At 39.0% G+C, this 13,891-nt stretch overlaps 1 protein-coding gene across 2 annotated transcripts in view; it reads right to left on the bottom strand.

Moving 5' to 3' along the window:
* Positions 1 to 9,080: 9,080 nt before the first annotated feature.
* The window catches only part of LOC108717414 (plasminogen), a 169,537-nt gene continuing 164,726 nt past the window's right edge, over positions 9,081 to 13,891 (bottom strand). For both annotated transcript variants that reach the window (XM_041564500.1, XM_041564499.1), the window contains exon 19: positions 9,081 to 9,539. In XM_041564500.1, the coding sequence (XP_041420434.1) occupies positions 9,375 to 9,539 (165 nt within the window). In that variant the 3' untranslated portion in view covers positions 9,081 to 9,374. The remainder of the gene's footprint in view (positions 9,540 to 13,891) is intronic.

The following is a 13,891-nucleotide window of genomic DNA, read 5'->3' on the forward strand; positions in this document are numbered from 1 at the left end:
CTAAATATATACATATATATAAAGATCTGAAATTGACTGCATAAACTGATGTTGCAAGTAGATCCCTCTTAGGGGGCAGCGCAGTCTGTCTTGGTGATTTTCCCAGCACTAAGGATCCCATGGGGTATCTTACGCAGTGGCACTGTCCCTGCTCCTGAGCTCACCCACTCACATCATGTGTGGCAGCTTGATCACTGCAAGGGTGCTAACCCCAACTATTCTCCTTCAAGCTAAAATCTGCTCACTAGCTAAACTGCTGCTACACTTTGCTCCTAGAGCAACTATAACATAAATTCCTAGCACTAAATAAACTTTCCCTAACTTGGGGCCTGACACTGTCCAGATCCCATCCTATACCCACATCCCCAGAAGGTGGGATCCTGGAAGAGAGCCCTGAGCATGTGTGCTCTTCCTTTTAAACTTTTGCCACCTACTGGGCAAGCAATGATCTAGAGCAAATTACAATAGACCCTGGAAAAAAGACAATAGCTACCAGGGTGAATCAAAGGACAACTTAGGTGCAAAAATATAGGGGAAACTGCCTGAGTAAAATGCTTAACCCTCAGGGTCTCTACATCTGTTTATAGTTGTTGTCTGACCCTGGAAGGTATAGTGTTCTGGAAGAAACAGGCAAGCCAGATGATCTGATCCATTAATCCAGCTCACATATTGGAGCTCACTTTCCACAGGAAGGCTGTCTCGTGGAAAGATATTTCATTCTAGTGAGACTGTTCGGAAGGTTTCTCTGAGCATGGCACAGAATAGAAAGGCTACCAATGTGTGTTAGGAACCCAGAGGTGCTGGTGTGCTGCCTGCCACTGCAAGGAGCAAAGGAAGCCAAGACAAGGTGAGTGAGAGTCTAAAGTGTTTGAGGAAAGCCAGAAGGTCAGACAGGCTGGTGGCTGTTGAACTGGTATCCCTGGAGGGGAGAGTCAGCAGGGTTTAGTTAGAAGCCCAGAATATTCCACAGTGTGGAAGCCATACTGTAGCCATACTGTATGGTGAGAATCCCAGAGTGGGGTAAATTCTTCACATGCTGTTGAAATGCTTTACCAGTTTGCTGAAATAATCCTGTGTTCTTGCTTTAAGACTTGGGGACAGATTTAGTAACCTCGAGTGAATAATTTCGAAAAAAAATCGAATTTCAAAGTATTTTTTTGGGTACTTCGACCATCAAATTGGTCAAATTCGATCAAATAGAATGACTCGAACGATTTGAAGTAAAAATCATTCGACTATTCGACCATTCGATAATCGAAGTACTGTCTCTTTAGAAAAAACTTTGACTTCATACTTCCCCACTTTAAACCTACCGAGGTGCAATGTTAGAATAGGCTAAGTTTTTATTTGGTCGAATAAAAATACTTTGATCAATCGCTTATAATCGTTTGAATCATTCGATTTGAACGATTTTTATTCGATCGTTCGGTCAAAGCTTTGCACTAAAATCCTTCGAATTTGATATTCGAATTAGAAGGATTTTACTTCGAGGGTTTTTTAACCCTCAAAATTCGACCCTTTATAAATCTGCCCCTTGGTGTCCTTGTCTTTATTCTCCTGATCCTACTCTTACCTGCATATCATTGCTAATTTCCCAAAAAACTGTGTACAGGTAATCAGTTTGTCACACATAATATAATACCCCTGACTGCACATCTAGCCAGCAAACTTTTGGGAATTGACAGTAATAACTTTATTACATATATACAACTATCACTACAGGAAAGACCAAAGACTGAAAGTTCTTAAAAATTTGCAGGAAATGTGCATGCCAATGATTATCACATTCCATGTATCCGTTTAACTTGTTTCTGCACCAAGATTCAGTTTATACACCATGATTTATAAATGACATCAAAGTGGATTGTTATTGAAGGTATTGATAAAAAGTAAAAACATCCTGGGATGATTAAATTCCATTAATAAACCCTTCTAGTTACATTTAAGGAGCTTGACACTAGGATTGCAGCACCATAGACACATAGCTTACACAAACTGGCTCAGTTCTACTGGAAATTACAATTATGGAGCAGTTAATATGTGGGGTTTTTTCTTAGGTAGCTCTAGAATTACCTCTAAGCATGTGTTTTGTACTAGAGAATAACTTTGAATCACAAATAAGGCGAGGGGGCAGATATATATATATATATATATATATATATATATATATATATATATATATATATATATATATATATATATATATATATATATATATATATATATATATACATACATTGTTACAACATAGGACTGAAGTATTAAAATGTGCTAGTACGTGAAACAATTACAGGTATAAGATTAAGAAATAAAATTCTGTAATACCATTCAAGTTTAGTTTAATACTTGAAAATTAACAAATGTCCGTCCTATAAAAAATATTTTATATATTATTATATTGTTTTCTGTTTGTAATTTGTATTATGCAGCATAAACACATATTTAGTTGGTATATTGTTGGTATATAACAGTATATACAGACTCATATTACACAAAAACATTGTATTTATAGCACATTTTAAGCAAATTTCATCAACATATGGTAGTTTGTATACAAAGCATTGGTTTATAGGAAACGTTTTATCCTCTACACATGTAAAGTGATTTTTTTTTTAGAATTAAACTATAACAAATTCCTACCACTAAATAAACTTTCCCTAACTTGGGGCCTGACACTGTCCAGATCTCATACCTTCCTGAATCGATGATTGGACCAGTCCCTGGATCTACTTTGTGCTCATACAGCTCAGAAACTTTGTTTGCCCTTGCAGCTCCTGACTGGCATTGCTTGCTATAGCCCTGTTTATTATCTACAATTTCATAATGTTTAGCTCACCTGTGTAGGTGAAGTTGTGCCAAAATCTGCCATTCTTTATTTATATAAGAATTTAAAGGCTTCTTTATCAAATGGCAAACTTTTTTTTCACACATTAATAAATATTCTTTTACAAATCTCATATCCTTATAGTATACCAGTGTAGGGATGTGAAAATCTTAGACACCCTTACACTTTACAGACAGGCACATCCCTAGTTATATGGATGCCTAAAAGGTCCTTATGGGGACCTTGTGCTTATGTAATCCCTGTAGTTCTCACAGTGTACACCAGATGGCACTGTGCCAGAGTATAAAAGGTTTAGGAACCATGAGGTCTGGGTCCATTGCTTCAGCCCAACCAAGCAGGCTGGAAGGGAATGGGTAGTGTCGACCCTAGGCGCCTTGGCCCTAGTAATTAGACAGCTATACTCAATTATAGATCACTCTAGGAGTGATAGAGAGGCTAGATAGTTGAGCAGCTCAAGGCTCCGCCGAGGAGATTAGAGGGATTAAGATCCCAGGGTATTACTGACCCGGAGTAAGGACTAAAGTGTTGAGACTAGGGATGATAGGAATTCCCCTAGTCTGCCACTGGAAGATATCCTGAAAACTGGGCAATACCCCTCACACGCTGCCAACTTACTCTCTGCTGTGTATTCCCTAGCCTGTAGGGATTCAGCCTATATGTCCTGTGAGTATATGCTTCCTTTATGCTGCTGTGTATATTCTATGCTCCATTGTGGATCAATGTGCTGAATGATCTATGTGCTATTGTTTAATAAACACAGTTCTATGTTCAACCGTTAAAGAACTACTGGCGCCCATCATTGTGCTACTGCACCTAGTTACAATTACACTGTGGTATCAGCCCACAAAGGAAAGTAGCTATAACTGCTAAATACAAAGCAGTTTACTATAGCGCTACACCAGAATGAAATGCTGCTGCTCTATATTTATTATATGGAGCAGCAGAATTTCACTCTGATGGACTATAAGGAGCTGTAGTTTCAAGACCTGATACATATGCAAATACAATTACTATTAATTTATTTCATATTTTATATTTATACTTATTTGGAAAATTGGCAGGTGAAGAGAGGGTACTCTTTAGAAACCCTCAAAATACACAAGAAAGATCCTTTGTTATATTTTATTGATCCTTTAAGCATCAATGGAATTAAACAAATAAAATAAATTTATTTTTATAAATAAGATATTTTACGTTGAGTTCTGAGGCCTTGATATTCCTTCTGGCATTCTCTCCTGGAAGTATGTTCTACCCCACCCTCTCTCTAAATTAGTAATGCAAAGTAGGATTGTTTAAAGATGTTTTACCATAAATCATATTTCACATAAACCCACCAATTTGCCATTTATAGATTTAAAGGAGAAGGAAAGGCTAAAATGAAGTACGCTTTATCAGAAAGGTCTATATAAATACACCAGTAAACCATCAAAATAATGCTGCTCATGCTTGAGCATGCTCAGTTTGCTCCTCTCCACCTCCCTCCTCCCATCCTTGCTGTAATCTGAGCTCAGAGCTGTAAGTGAGCAGGGAGAGACTCAGGCAGGAAGTGATGTCACACCAACTTATATGGCAGCGTCTATCCTAAACAAACAGAGAAAGTGTCTAGAGCTGTTTACTCAGGTATGGTAAAGAATTCTGCAGAATAAATATAGCATTCTAGCTTGCACTATTGTGGCTAATCTGTTGGCAATAAACTGTCTTGGAGCTTTCCTTCTCCTTTAATATTCTTAGGGATTGCCTACTATGGGTACTGCTGTGTATCCAGACAACATTATATGCATTAGGTTTTACTGCACACAGACTTCTTTAAGAAGTCTAACAATAGCCTACAAGGGTGCTGGGATGCTGATAACCTTAACATATACATCAATAACTAACACTGAATTATACATATGGCCCTATTGGTTCTGTCAACATCATCCATGGCTTCCTTCATAAACTCTGTACATGTGGCCCTAAAAGAAAAAGGAGCAGTGGTCGTTTTATGCGCAGAATATTAAGAAGATGCAAATGTGCTTATGATGGGGTCTTTGTATTAGTCCAGGAGCACTCCTTAGTTAGATATGATGTCACTGTAATTTATGAAAAGAACTCAATTGCAGATAAAATGAAAAAGGCATCATGCACTTTAGTTACGAACTATAGATTATTTTTTGGCCATCCTAACAGATGGGCGCAATTGTTGCTGAGGGTTTCTTTGTCATAGTCAGTGGTTTATTAAAAAATACCACAAAATTGGAATATACATTTAAGTAAATATTACCCTTTTACATACATTTTCCCACAAGCCCCCATTTTATAATATTCTGTGTGCTGCCTCAGAGACCAGGTAAAAGTGTGGAAGCATAAGGCAGAACTTTGTCCATTAATGAGCTTGTGACCTAACATGTATGATTTGTTTGGTTTATTTATGTGCACCGTGAATCTTAGGGTCCTAGGGGGTAGGCCTTTATTTTTTAAAGTGGTAATTTTCTATTTAGGATTATCCAGTGACACATACTATTAAAAAAGTATATTATTATGAAAATGGTTTATTTACATGAAACAGGGTTTTACATATGAGCTGTTGTATGCAATATATTTTTATATAGAGCTACATTGTTCGGTAGTATAGTTTTCCTTTAAATTCTACATAACCAGGTAAAACATATCAAAATAAATTGTATGCAAAGTATACTTCAAAATGAATGGAAATTTACTTGCAAAAATATGTAGTACAAAATTTATAGAAAACAGAAGGAGTCATTTAGAACTTCTCCACTCTGCCCATAAATTCTTTTTGTCAGGGGCCAGTGGAGTATCCCAGTCAAGAATTAAATCTCTTACCTTCAATAGTGACAGGAGAAGAAAATCCTAAATGATCATACAGTAAAGAGGTTTCTCTTCCAAAAGTATTGTATCAGACTTTAAGTCTCATAGAAGTTCCAAAAATAGTTATTCTATTCTATTGCACAGGTAAAGAGTATGAGCCAAGAAAAAACACCCATAGACTATAATGGACAGTTAAGAAATGTTGCTCAGTATGACAATTCTACAAAAGTTATATTCGACAAATCGCATATATTATACTATCGCATATAGTATATTTCTGACTGACAGAAATCTTTTAACCTGTCCGATCGACTAAACGACCCATCGCCATGCTACAAAAAATGTTGGGACAATCCACACATGGTTGAAAAATTGTATGAAACTTTGATTTGTACTACTGTATCTTTGCGTCTATGGCCAGCTTAAGGTGTGCTAGGGCCCTTTATATTAATTACTTCAAAGAAGGTTGGGCAGGCTAGACTTTGGTTGTTCAGGTTTGCATAAACCTTAAGAGCTTTGTCTTTATGACCTGTTGGATATACAGTATATATGTGCATTTAAAAAAAAACATTTTTAGAGATTTGTGAAAAAAAATTATTAGTAAATAGTTTTATTTTAGGCCTATTAGTAAATAGGCCTCAGTGTTGATTCATGCTTTGTGAAAATGAATGCACAGAGCACTGCTGAGACATTTTGCATCGTTGCTGAAAATGGTTACTATCTCATTGAGGACATTACACCAGTGGCAGGTATGCAGGGTAAATTGTAGCTGTGTTATTACAAGACCCTGGGTGTGGATTTGGCAAGTTCTGCAGGATATTTAGCATCTTAACCAGGCTGAATAGCACAATTCAGTTACAAAGGAATGTGTAGAGCCTTGCTGAAACATTTTTCACTGTTACTGAAAATGGTTTCTGTTTCCTTAAGTAAATTACATCACTAGCAGGTGTGCAGAGCAAATTGTAGCAGTGTTATAGCAGGACCCTGGGTGTGAATTTGGCAAGTTATGCAAAGTATGTGTAACACTAATCTGGGCTATCCACATCACAGATAGTTAATGTCCAGCTATGGTAGGAGCATGGGTTACATTTGGATTCTCTCTGCAGGATCCGGGCCTTCGCTAAGTGGAAGCTATCCCTTTAAGGTGTAGAGCAACTACAACACCCAGACTACTGTGCATTCAAAATGATTGGGCGCCAGGAGGTTCTTATGATGCAAACAAAGAACTGTTTATTAGTAATAGACAATGTCCCCAGGTTTACTCACATCCAGTGGTTAGAGGAAAAAGGCACAGGCACATCACATGCAGCTTTACACAGGCTGACACTCCCTTAGGACAGACTTGGCAGGCATCCCACTTCACCTCTGCAACATATTCCGGTAGTGGTCTCTGGATCAACATCAGGGGAACCTCTCCACTGGGATCCCTATACTACAGGCAATATGGCCTGGGAGAGATACCTCCAAACTGTAACTCCTACGTTGGAGCTCAGAACTGCTCTTTTTAGCTCAACCCTGACTATCTTACACTCCTGGAGTGTACAAGTACTGGGAGCTCACCTGACACTTTCTATTCCTCATTCACGGGGTTACCTGAAGTATAATAGCAAATGGCTGCTCAGTATTGTGCCACCTGGTATCCTTTTATGTCCTAACTAGGACACAATTTTTGTGTTAAATGGTATAAATGTAAGATCTTCCATGTACTGGAAATTCATACTGACATACAACTCTGTCTTAACATATTACAAGTGCTGGCACATGAGATGAATCTATGTATCTATCATCTATCTATCTAATCTATCTCTATCTTGTAGAGATAAAGATAAGAGTATATGTGTAAGGACTTGAAACAGCTATTCTTAGTGACTTTTACAATTATACATCTCTGCTTGTTTAATACAAACCATCATAGAATTTAGATTAGCTAAATTCTAAATTATCTTAACTGTATAGTGTGATAATAGAATATTAGTGATATTAATAAATTATGTAATAGTTACAATGTATGTGTTTGTTGTATATAAATGTTGAAGGAAGAAATGTATCAATGTATATCTGTACAATACAATGTGTATCAGTGTTCTATGTAAAGAAATAGATCACCTGGTTTTTGCTGACATCGTGTGGCCAGTTTCAAGTAAAACAGTATAATCCCATTTCCAACAATTTAAGGCACATAAAAATGCTATTGGAGAGAGGGGCAGCTTTAGAACCTCAGTTTAGTACAATTATAGGACTGTGGACTCAAACAGTATTTAATTAAACCATCAGAACCTATACTTTAGGTCTCTCGTCAAGCAAGGCTGAAGAACACCAGGAGAACTTCTATACCTTAACCAAGATCAGTTCTACCTTTCTGTATATGTTTCTCTCATTTGCAAACTAAAATAAACTCTTCTTCTTTCAAGAAACCTGTCTTTGTGGGCTACAATTATAGCATACAGAGGAATACTTACAGTAAGGGCCAGATTTATTAAGGGTTGAATAGTAAATTCGAATTTTCGAATTGTTTTTTTGGTGTCATAATTCACACATTAAATTTTTAATCCCCCAATTTAAATATAAATTTGAATGTGAGATGACACCTCAACCATGGAAACAGTTGGAAACAGTTGGAGGGAAAATTCAATTTGAATTAAATTCAAATTCAATTCGTATAGCAGATACTATTTCAAGAGGGCCACTTCTTTATTTTATTTTCATGATGACCCCTGACTGACATCCCCCCCCACCCCTTCTGACTCCCATATTTAGTTTTCATGTGATTCCATTCTTTATGAATTCCTTTTTTCCTTAGTATCTGCCAATGGCAACTCAATTTTCAACACATTTGGTTTCAAAGTTGGTTCAGTGTTTGCCTGAACATTTTCTAGAGGATCCTGTGCTTGGCTGAAAGCTAAAATAGTAATCTTTATGCTTCCCTATGCCCCAGAAACCTATTACCCATATATAAAATTACCTGCAGACCCAAACTTCTTCACTAAAGCAAGAACTAATTCATAAAATCAATGAAACATTGATGAGTGGGAGACAGGTTGGGTGAGCATGTCAATACACTATAAGTTATTTATGCAAGATGGCCTATAACTACTTAGTTCAACTGCTGTTGTATACAATACTGGCTTCTCTACAAACACTGAATAGATGTAAATCAGCTATGAAGCATACAGTATGTACATTTTATGGATTACTTTTAAATTAATAGCCTGATAACATTACACATTTTAATGCAAATATCTATAAAATCCATGTGGTGCAGGACTGATTATTGGCTTAGATTTAAAGAGGCTACCCATAAAGAGCAATTCACAAAATGGTTAATGATTAATGATCAGCTCTTTATCACATGAGGTGATAACCACATTACCAGACACCTTGAAAAACCAGACACCTTGAAAAAAATCGAGTTAGAAAAGCTTAATTTGTTTTCAGTATTTTTAATTCAATTTTCAATCAGCACAGCCCAGAAATCTGCATTTATTGAATCATGTGTCTCATTGAATTATTGGTACAATATTCAGTACAGATAGGTATGCACAGATATGAGTCAATAACATTGAGGTCAACAGAATATGTAGTGTTCCTATTGTCCTTCAACGTTTGTACTTTTGTTTAGCTTGTATAATCAAAAGCTGATGAAACAATAAAACAGAGAGAGTACATTATATATATTTTTATTTTTTAATCATAACATATTATCACTAAAGTCTTTTCTTTATTCATTTTGACTCATTGTCTTTTGAATCCATGGAATAAATTTAGAGACACGGACATACACTCCTGGCTTCATAGGCTGAGCACATCCTAAACCCCAGGAGGTAACTCCTTGAAGAACATATTTTTCTCCATCAAAACAAGAAAGGGGTCCTCCGCTGTCACCCTATTGGAATACAAATATAATAACTGTAAAAAAAATTTAATAGCAAGAAAAAAATAATAAAGAATACATTGAAAAACAGAATGTATTGGTTTTATTATATTGATACTACTTAACCGCATCCTCAATCCCAGTGAACTATAAAAAGTATAAAATGGAAAGAAAATATTCAAAGAAAATGTTTTTGACTTATAGTATCAGCCAAGCAATATAGAAGCAAGATGAAAATGTCCAGAACTCCATCACAAATTAGAGGTGCGGAACAGCCACCAGGCAAGCTTGAAAGATTCAGTAGTGATCCATTTAATAAGGGGGGGGATGCGTGTAGGTGACCCCCTACTTAGCACATCGATCAGAGTTGCAAGGTACAGAGCCACAGGACCAGTAGTCTGCATCAGGCCTTATTCTTAACACCTACCTGAATCTGAATTGCAAATACACATCAACATAATTGCCACAAGTGTAACTCCTGACGTGGCTTCAATTATAGCAAAACATGCTATATTCAGGCCCGGATTTACATAGTGGGCACCCCTAGGCCCACTGCCGTTTGTCGCTCCTGTCCCCTCCCCTTTATTCATGCAAATTTTCATCATCTGGACCAGAGCAATGGGGATTGGTGCATGGGAAATTTAAAAAATTATTGTATCCCAGAATGTGGGTGTGGTTGGGCAGCATGCCGACCCCCTAAAATCATGACGCCCTAGGCCCGGGCCTAAGTGGCCTTTCCACAAATCCGGGCCTGGCTATATTTTGGGTTAAAAAAATGGCATTGTTATTTGAAAAATTGCACTTTGCACACTGCCCTTTAACAGGTTGGATTTCAATTTGATGCACGTTTCAACTGAACACAAATTAATGTTGAAAAACACACTCATTTGCTTTTAAAATTTGCTCCCTTATGCTGACCATACTTTGTGTCTATTATTTTAACGATGAAAAATCTGTTTTTGCTTGTCTTAAACTCAACCATGAAAAAGTGTTCCCCCTCCTCCCACCTAGAACTCATGTGTTTACCTGTCTTATTCTAAGAGAGCTAAGGATTAATATTTTTATGCTGTGATTAGAGGAGGGGGTGTTGTTTGGGTCCACTTTTCAAGAATATTTCTGTTGGCTAACAATAATATATTTCTGATAAGAAAACTGTAGAGGGTGAGGGAGTCTGCGCTCAGCGAATTAGCACTTTATAGATGAATGCTTCAATCCTCTTAAAGGATGTACCGAACATCCAAAATTGAGAAAGGGCATTAACGGACAGAAACATGTCGTGTACAGCAGTTTGAGTGCTCTCCTCCTTCTCACTGAAAGTTCGATAACTTTCGGATGATGGCCAGAACATTGTCTGATTTGTTTTTACTACTTTATTTAATCTGAATGGTTACTTGTAGGTCGGAAGATTGTAATGAATGATCATCTATAGGACACGAGGATAAACTCTGGATGTCTATTGAGAGTTTTAAACAATAAGCAAAATTTATGGTCCTATTCATTGAACTAATGTTGAAAAGAAGGGTGTATTGCCTTATTAAATGGGTAAAGATGAAGGTAGGTTTTCCTTTTTGTATCCGAATCACTGAGCAGGTGAGTGTCACTAATAAATCCAAGATGGGAAGGTACAGGACAAATTTGTGGGCCTGAATCCTTATTACTATAGAGATGCTGAATCCTAGGCTGGTTCAGTAAGTTCACTATATGAAATATGGCATTTCTACCCATATTCAATATTTAGTTTAGTTCTCCTTTAATGGAACAGTAACAACAACAAAAATTAAGCTTTTTTTTTAGAAATCACAATATAAACACACAATTTTGGCTTATTTACATTTCATTAATTGTTTGAGGACACCCCAGCCACTCCAGCTCCTGGTTACTTCTTAATTTAGTTTGCTCTGCTTGAGTTTCATGTAGTTGGCACAATATAATGTACTGTTGCCCTGCACTGGTAAAACTGATGTGTTTGCTTCAGAATAATGTATGTTCCACCAAGCCTTCACTCATTGGCAAGTCAATTATATTCAATCTGTAACCAAGCTTAAACTCACAACTCCTGCAAGCACATGGTCATACAAGCACAGTCTGTACCATGTGAAAGTTCAGAACTGTCTTCATGTAACTAGATTAAGTTACTCTTCCTGCTTAGGTTGATGTATATCCGGCTTAACTTGAAAGACATACACCTACTTTTGCATAGAGCTAAAGATAAGGTAGAGTTTTGAATTACACACCTGCAGGTGACCAGGTTTTTTTTAAGTCACAGATTCACTTTATCAAGGCTCTCATATCAATCTTCTAAAACCTCTCTAGAAAATCAACACGGGTAAGTGAAGCAGCTGCTGAGACCACAAGCCAGGAAGATGAGGCTGCACACAAGCAATAAAAAGCTGCACACAAGTTCATAAAAAGGCAGCAATGGAAGCTGAACCAGAAATTCTTCAAATGGAGAAATAAAAAGCATCAGCTATTGCAAGATTAAAGATTATGCCCTATCCCAGCTGAGTCTGCACATCCTGTTGAACATGCAACTAAATATGTCCTAAACCAGGATGCATCTAATGACAACCAACCAAGCTTACAACATCCAGGGACAACCCCTGCAAATGCCAGCAAAGCTATAGGTCAGCCATATAGACTTGGCCACACAGACTTGGTCACTGTAAGGAGTTCTTACCTGGTGTCCCAAGATGGCGGAGTCCAAGATGGCGGCGTTCTCCATGTGCTTCCTTCTGGACGCAGTTCTGTGACATCACGCCAGCGTCAGAATATCCGCCAGCATCGGATTGGTTGCCGGTGCCTAAGCGCCAGCGTCAGAATAGACGCCAGCGTCAAAACGCCTGCGTGAAGACGCCTGCGTAAAGACCCCAGCGTCATGACGCCACTGCGTCCGTTTTGGCGCCAAAGGAGGTCTATAAAAGATGCTGAAGCACTGCAGACTGTGCCCTACTATAGGTTCTTCCTCGTGAGTTCCTGGGTGCGCTTCCTGTGATTATCATTCCTGATCCTGTGTATTGACCTTTGCCTGATTACGTATTCTGAACCTTTGCTGCCTGAACCGACCTTATTGCCTGGACTTCGACCACTCTCTTTCTATACCCTTGCCTGTACCTCAAACTATTGGACTGTGCTTCCTCCTTGGTCCGCTAATCCTGGCTGAGCCTTCGGGCCCCTTACAGTATAGTAGGGCCATGGACCCCTCTGAGGAGGCACAACCTCAGCCTGACTTTGGGAGAGCCTTCCGTGGTTTGGCTTCACGGATGGAGGTCTACGAAGCCCAGCAGACCCATTTTGACCAAGCTTTGGAGGCTATTCTAGAGAAACTGTCTGCCCTCACTCCAGGGAGACCCGTTACAGTTTCACCTTCCCTCCCGGTGGTGCCAGCCAGCGCCAATTCTTCGGAGCCACGTATTCCAGCACCTCCACTCTACGGTGGTGATCCTCAGACGTGCAGAGGGTTCTTGAACCAGTGTGAGATTCAATTTACCCTGCTTCCCAATCAGTACGTTTCTGAGCGTGCGAAAGTGGGGTATATCATCACCCGCTTGACTGGTAAAGCCTTGGAATGGGCATCTCCTCTGTGGGAAAAGGAGGATCCCTTGATTGACGACTCTAAAGCCTTCATACAAGATCTACGCACCGTATTTGACGCTCCCGGCCGGACTGCCTCCGCTTCTGCACGGTTATTCCAGATTCGTCAAGGGACTCGTACTGTGCCTGAATATGCTATTGAGTTCCGCACCTTGGTTGCTGAGACGAGATGGAACAATGAGAGCTACCATGCCGCCTTCTACAACGGTCTCTCTATGCGTCTGAAGGATGATTTGGTCTCCCGTGAGCTGCCGATACGCTGGGAAGATCTTATTGATTTGGCCGTCAAGGTGGATACCCGGCAAAGAGAGCACCAGGCGGATAGAGACCGTGTTAAAAGATTCCAACCTCTTTTGGCTCCCCGATTCCAAAGGCCGCTGCTTCCTAGCACACCTCCTCCTACAGCACCAACAACCCCTTCTGCCTCTTCTTCCACTTCTGCTGAAGAACCAATGCAGATAGGACGTTCCCGACTGTCTGAGCAAGAGAAACTAAGGAGACGGGCAGCAGGACTTTGTCTTTATTGTGGTGGTAAATCGCACTTTGCCCATGAATGTCCAGTGAAGCCGGGAAACGCCAACGCCTAGGTAAGTTTGGGGAAACTTACCTGGGCGGGATTAATGCTCTTCCCCATAATTCCTCTCTTCGTTTTCTCTTGCCTGTTCAGATTCAGCTCTCCACCAAGACCATTTGTTCTCAAGCCTTCCTTGACTCCGGGGCAGCAGGAAATTTCTTGGATCGGACATTTGCTGAACAACACGCCTTTCCCTTGC

This window comes from Xenopus laevis, chromosome 5S (genome assembly GCF_017654675.1).
Source record: "Xenopus laevis strain J_2021 chromosome 5S, Xenopus_laevis_v10.1, whole genome shotgun sequence".
Lineage (NCBI taxonomy): Eukaryota > Metazoa > Chordata > Amphibia > Anura > Pipidae > Xenopus > Xenopus laevis.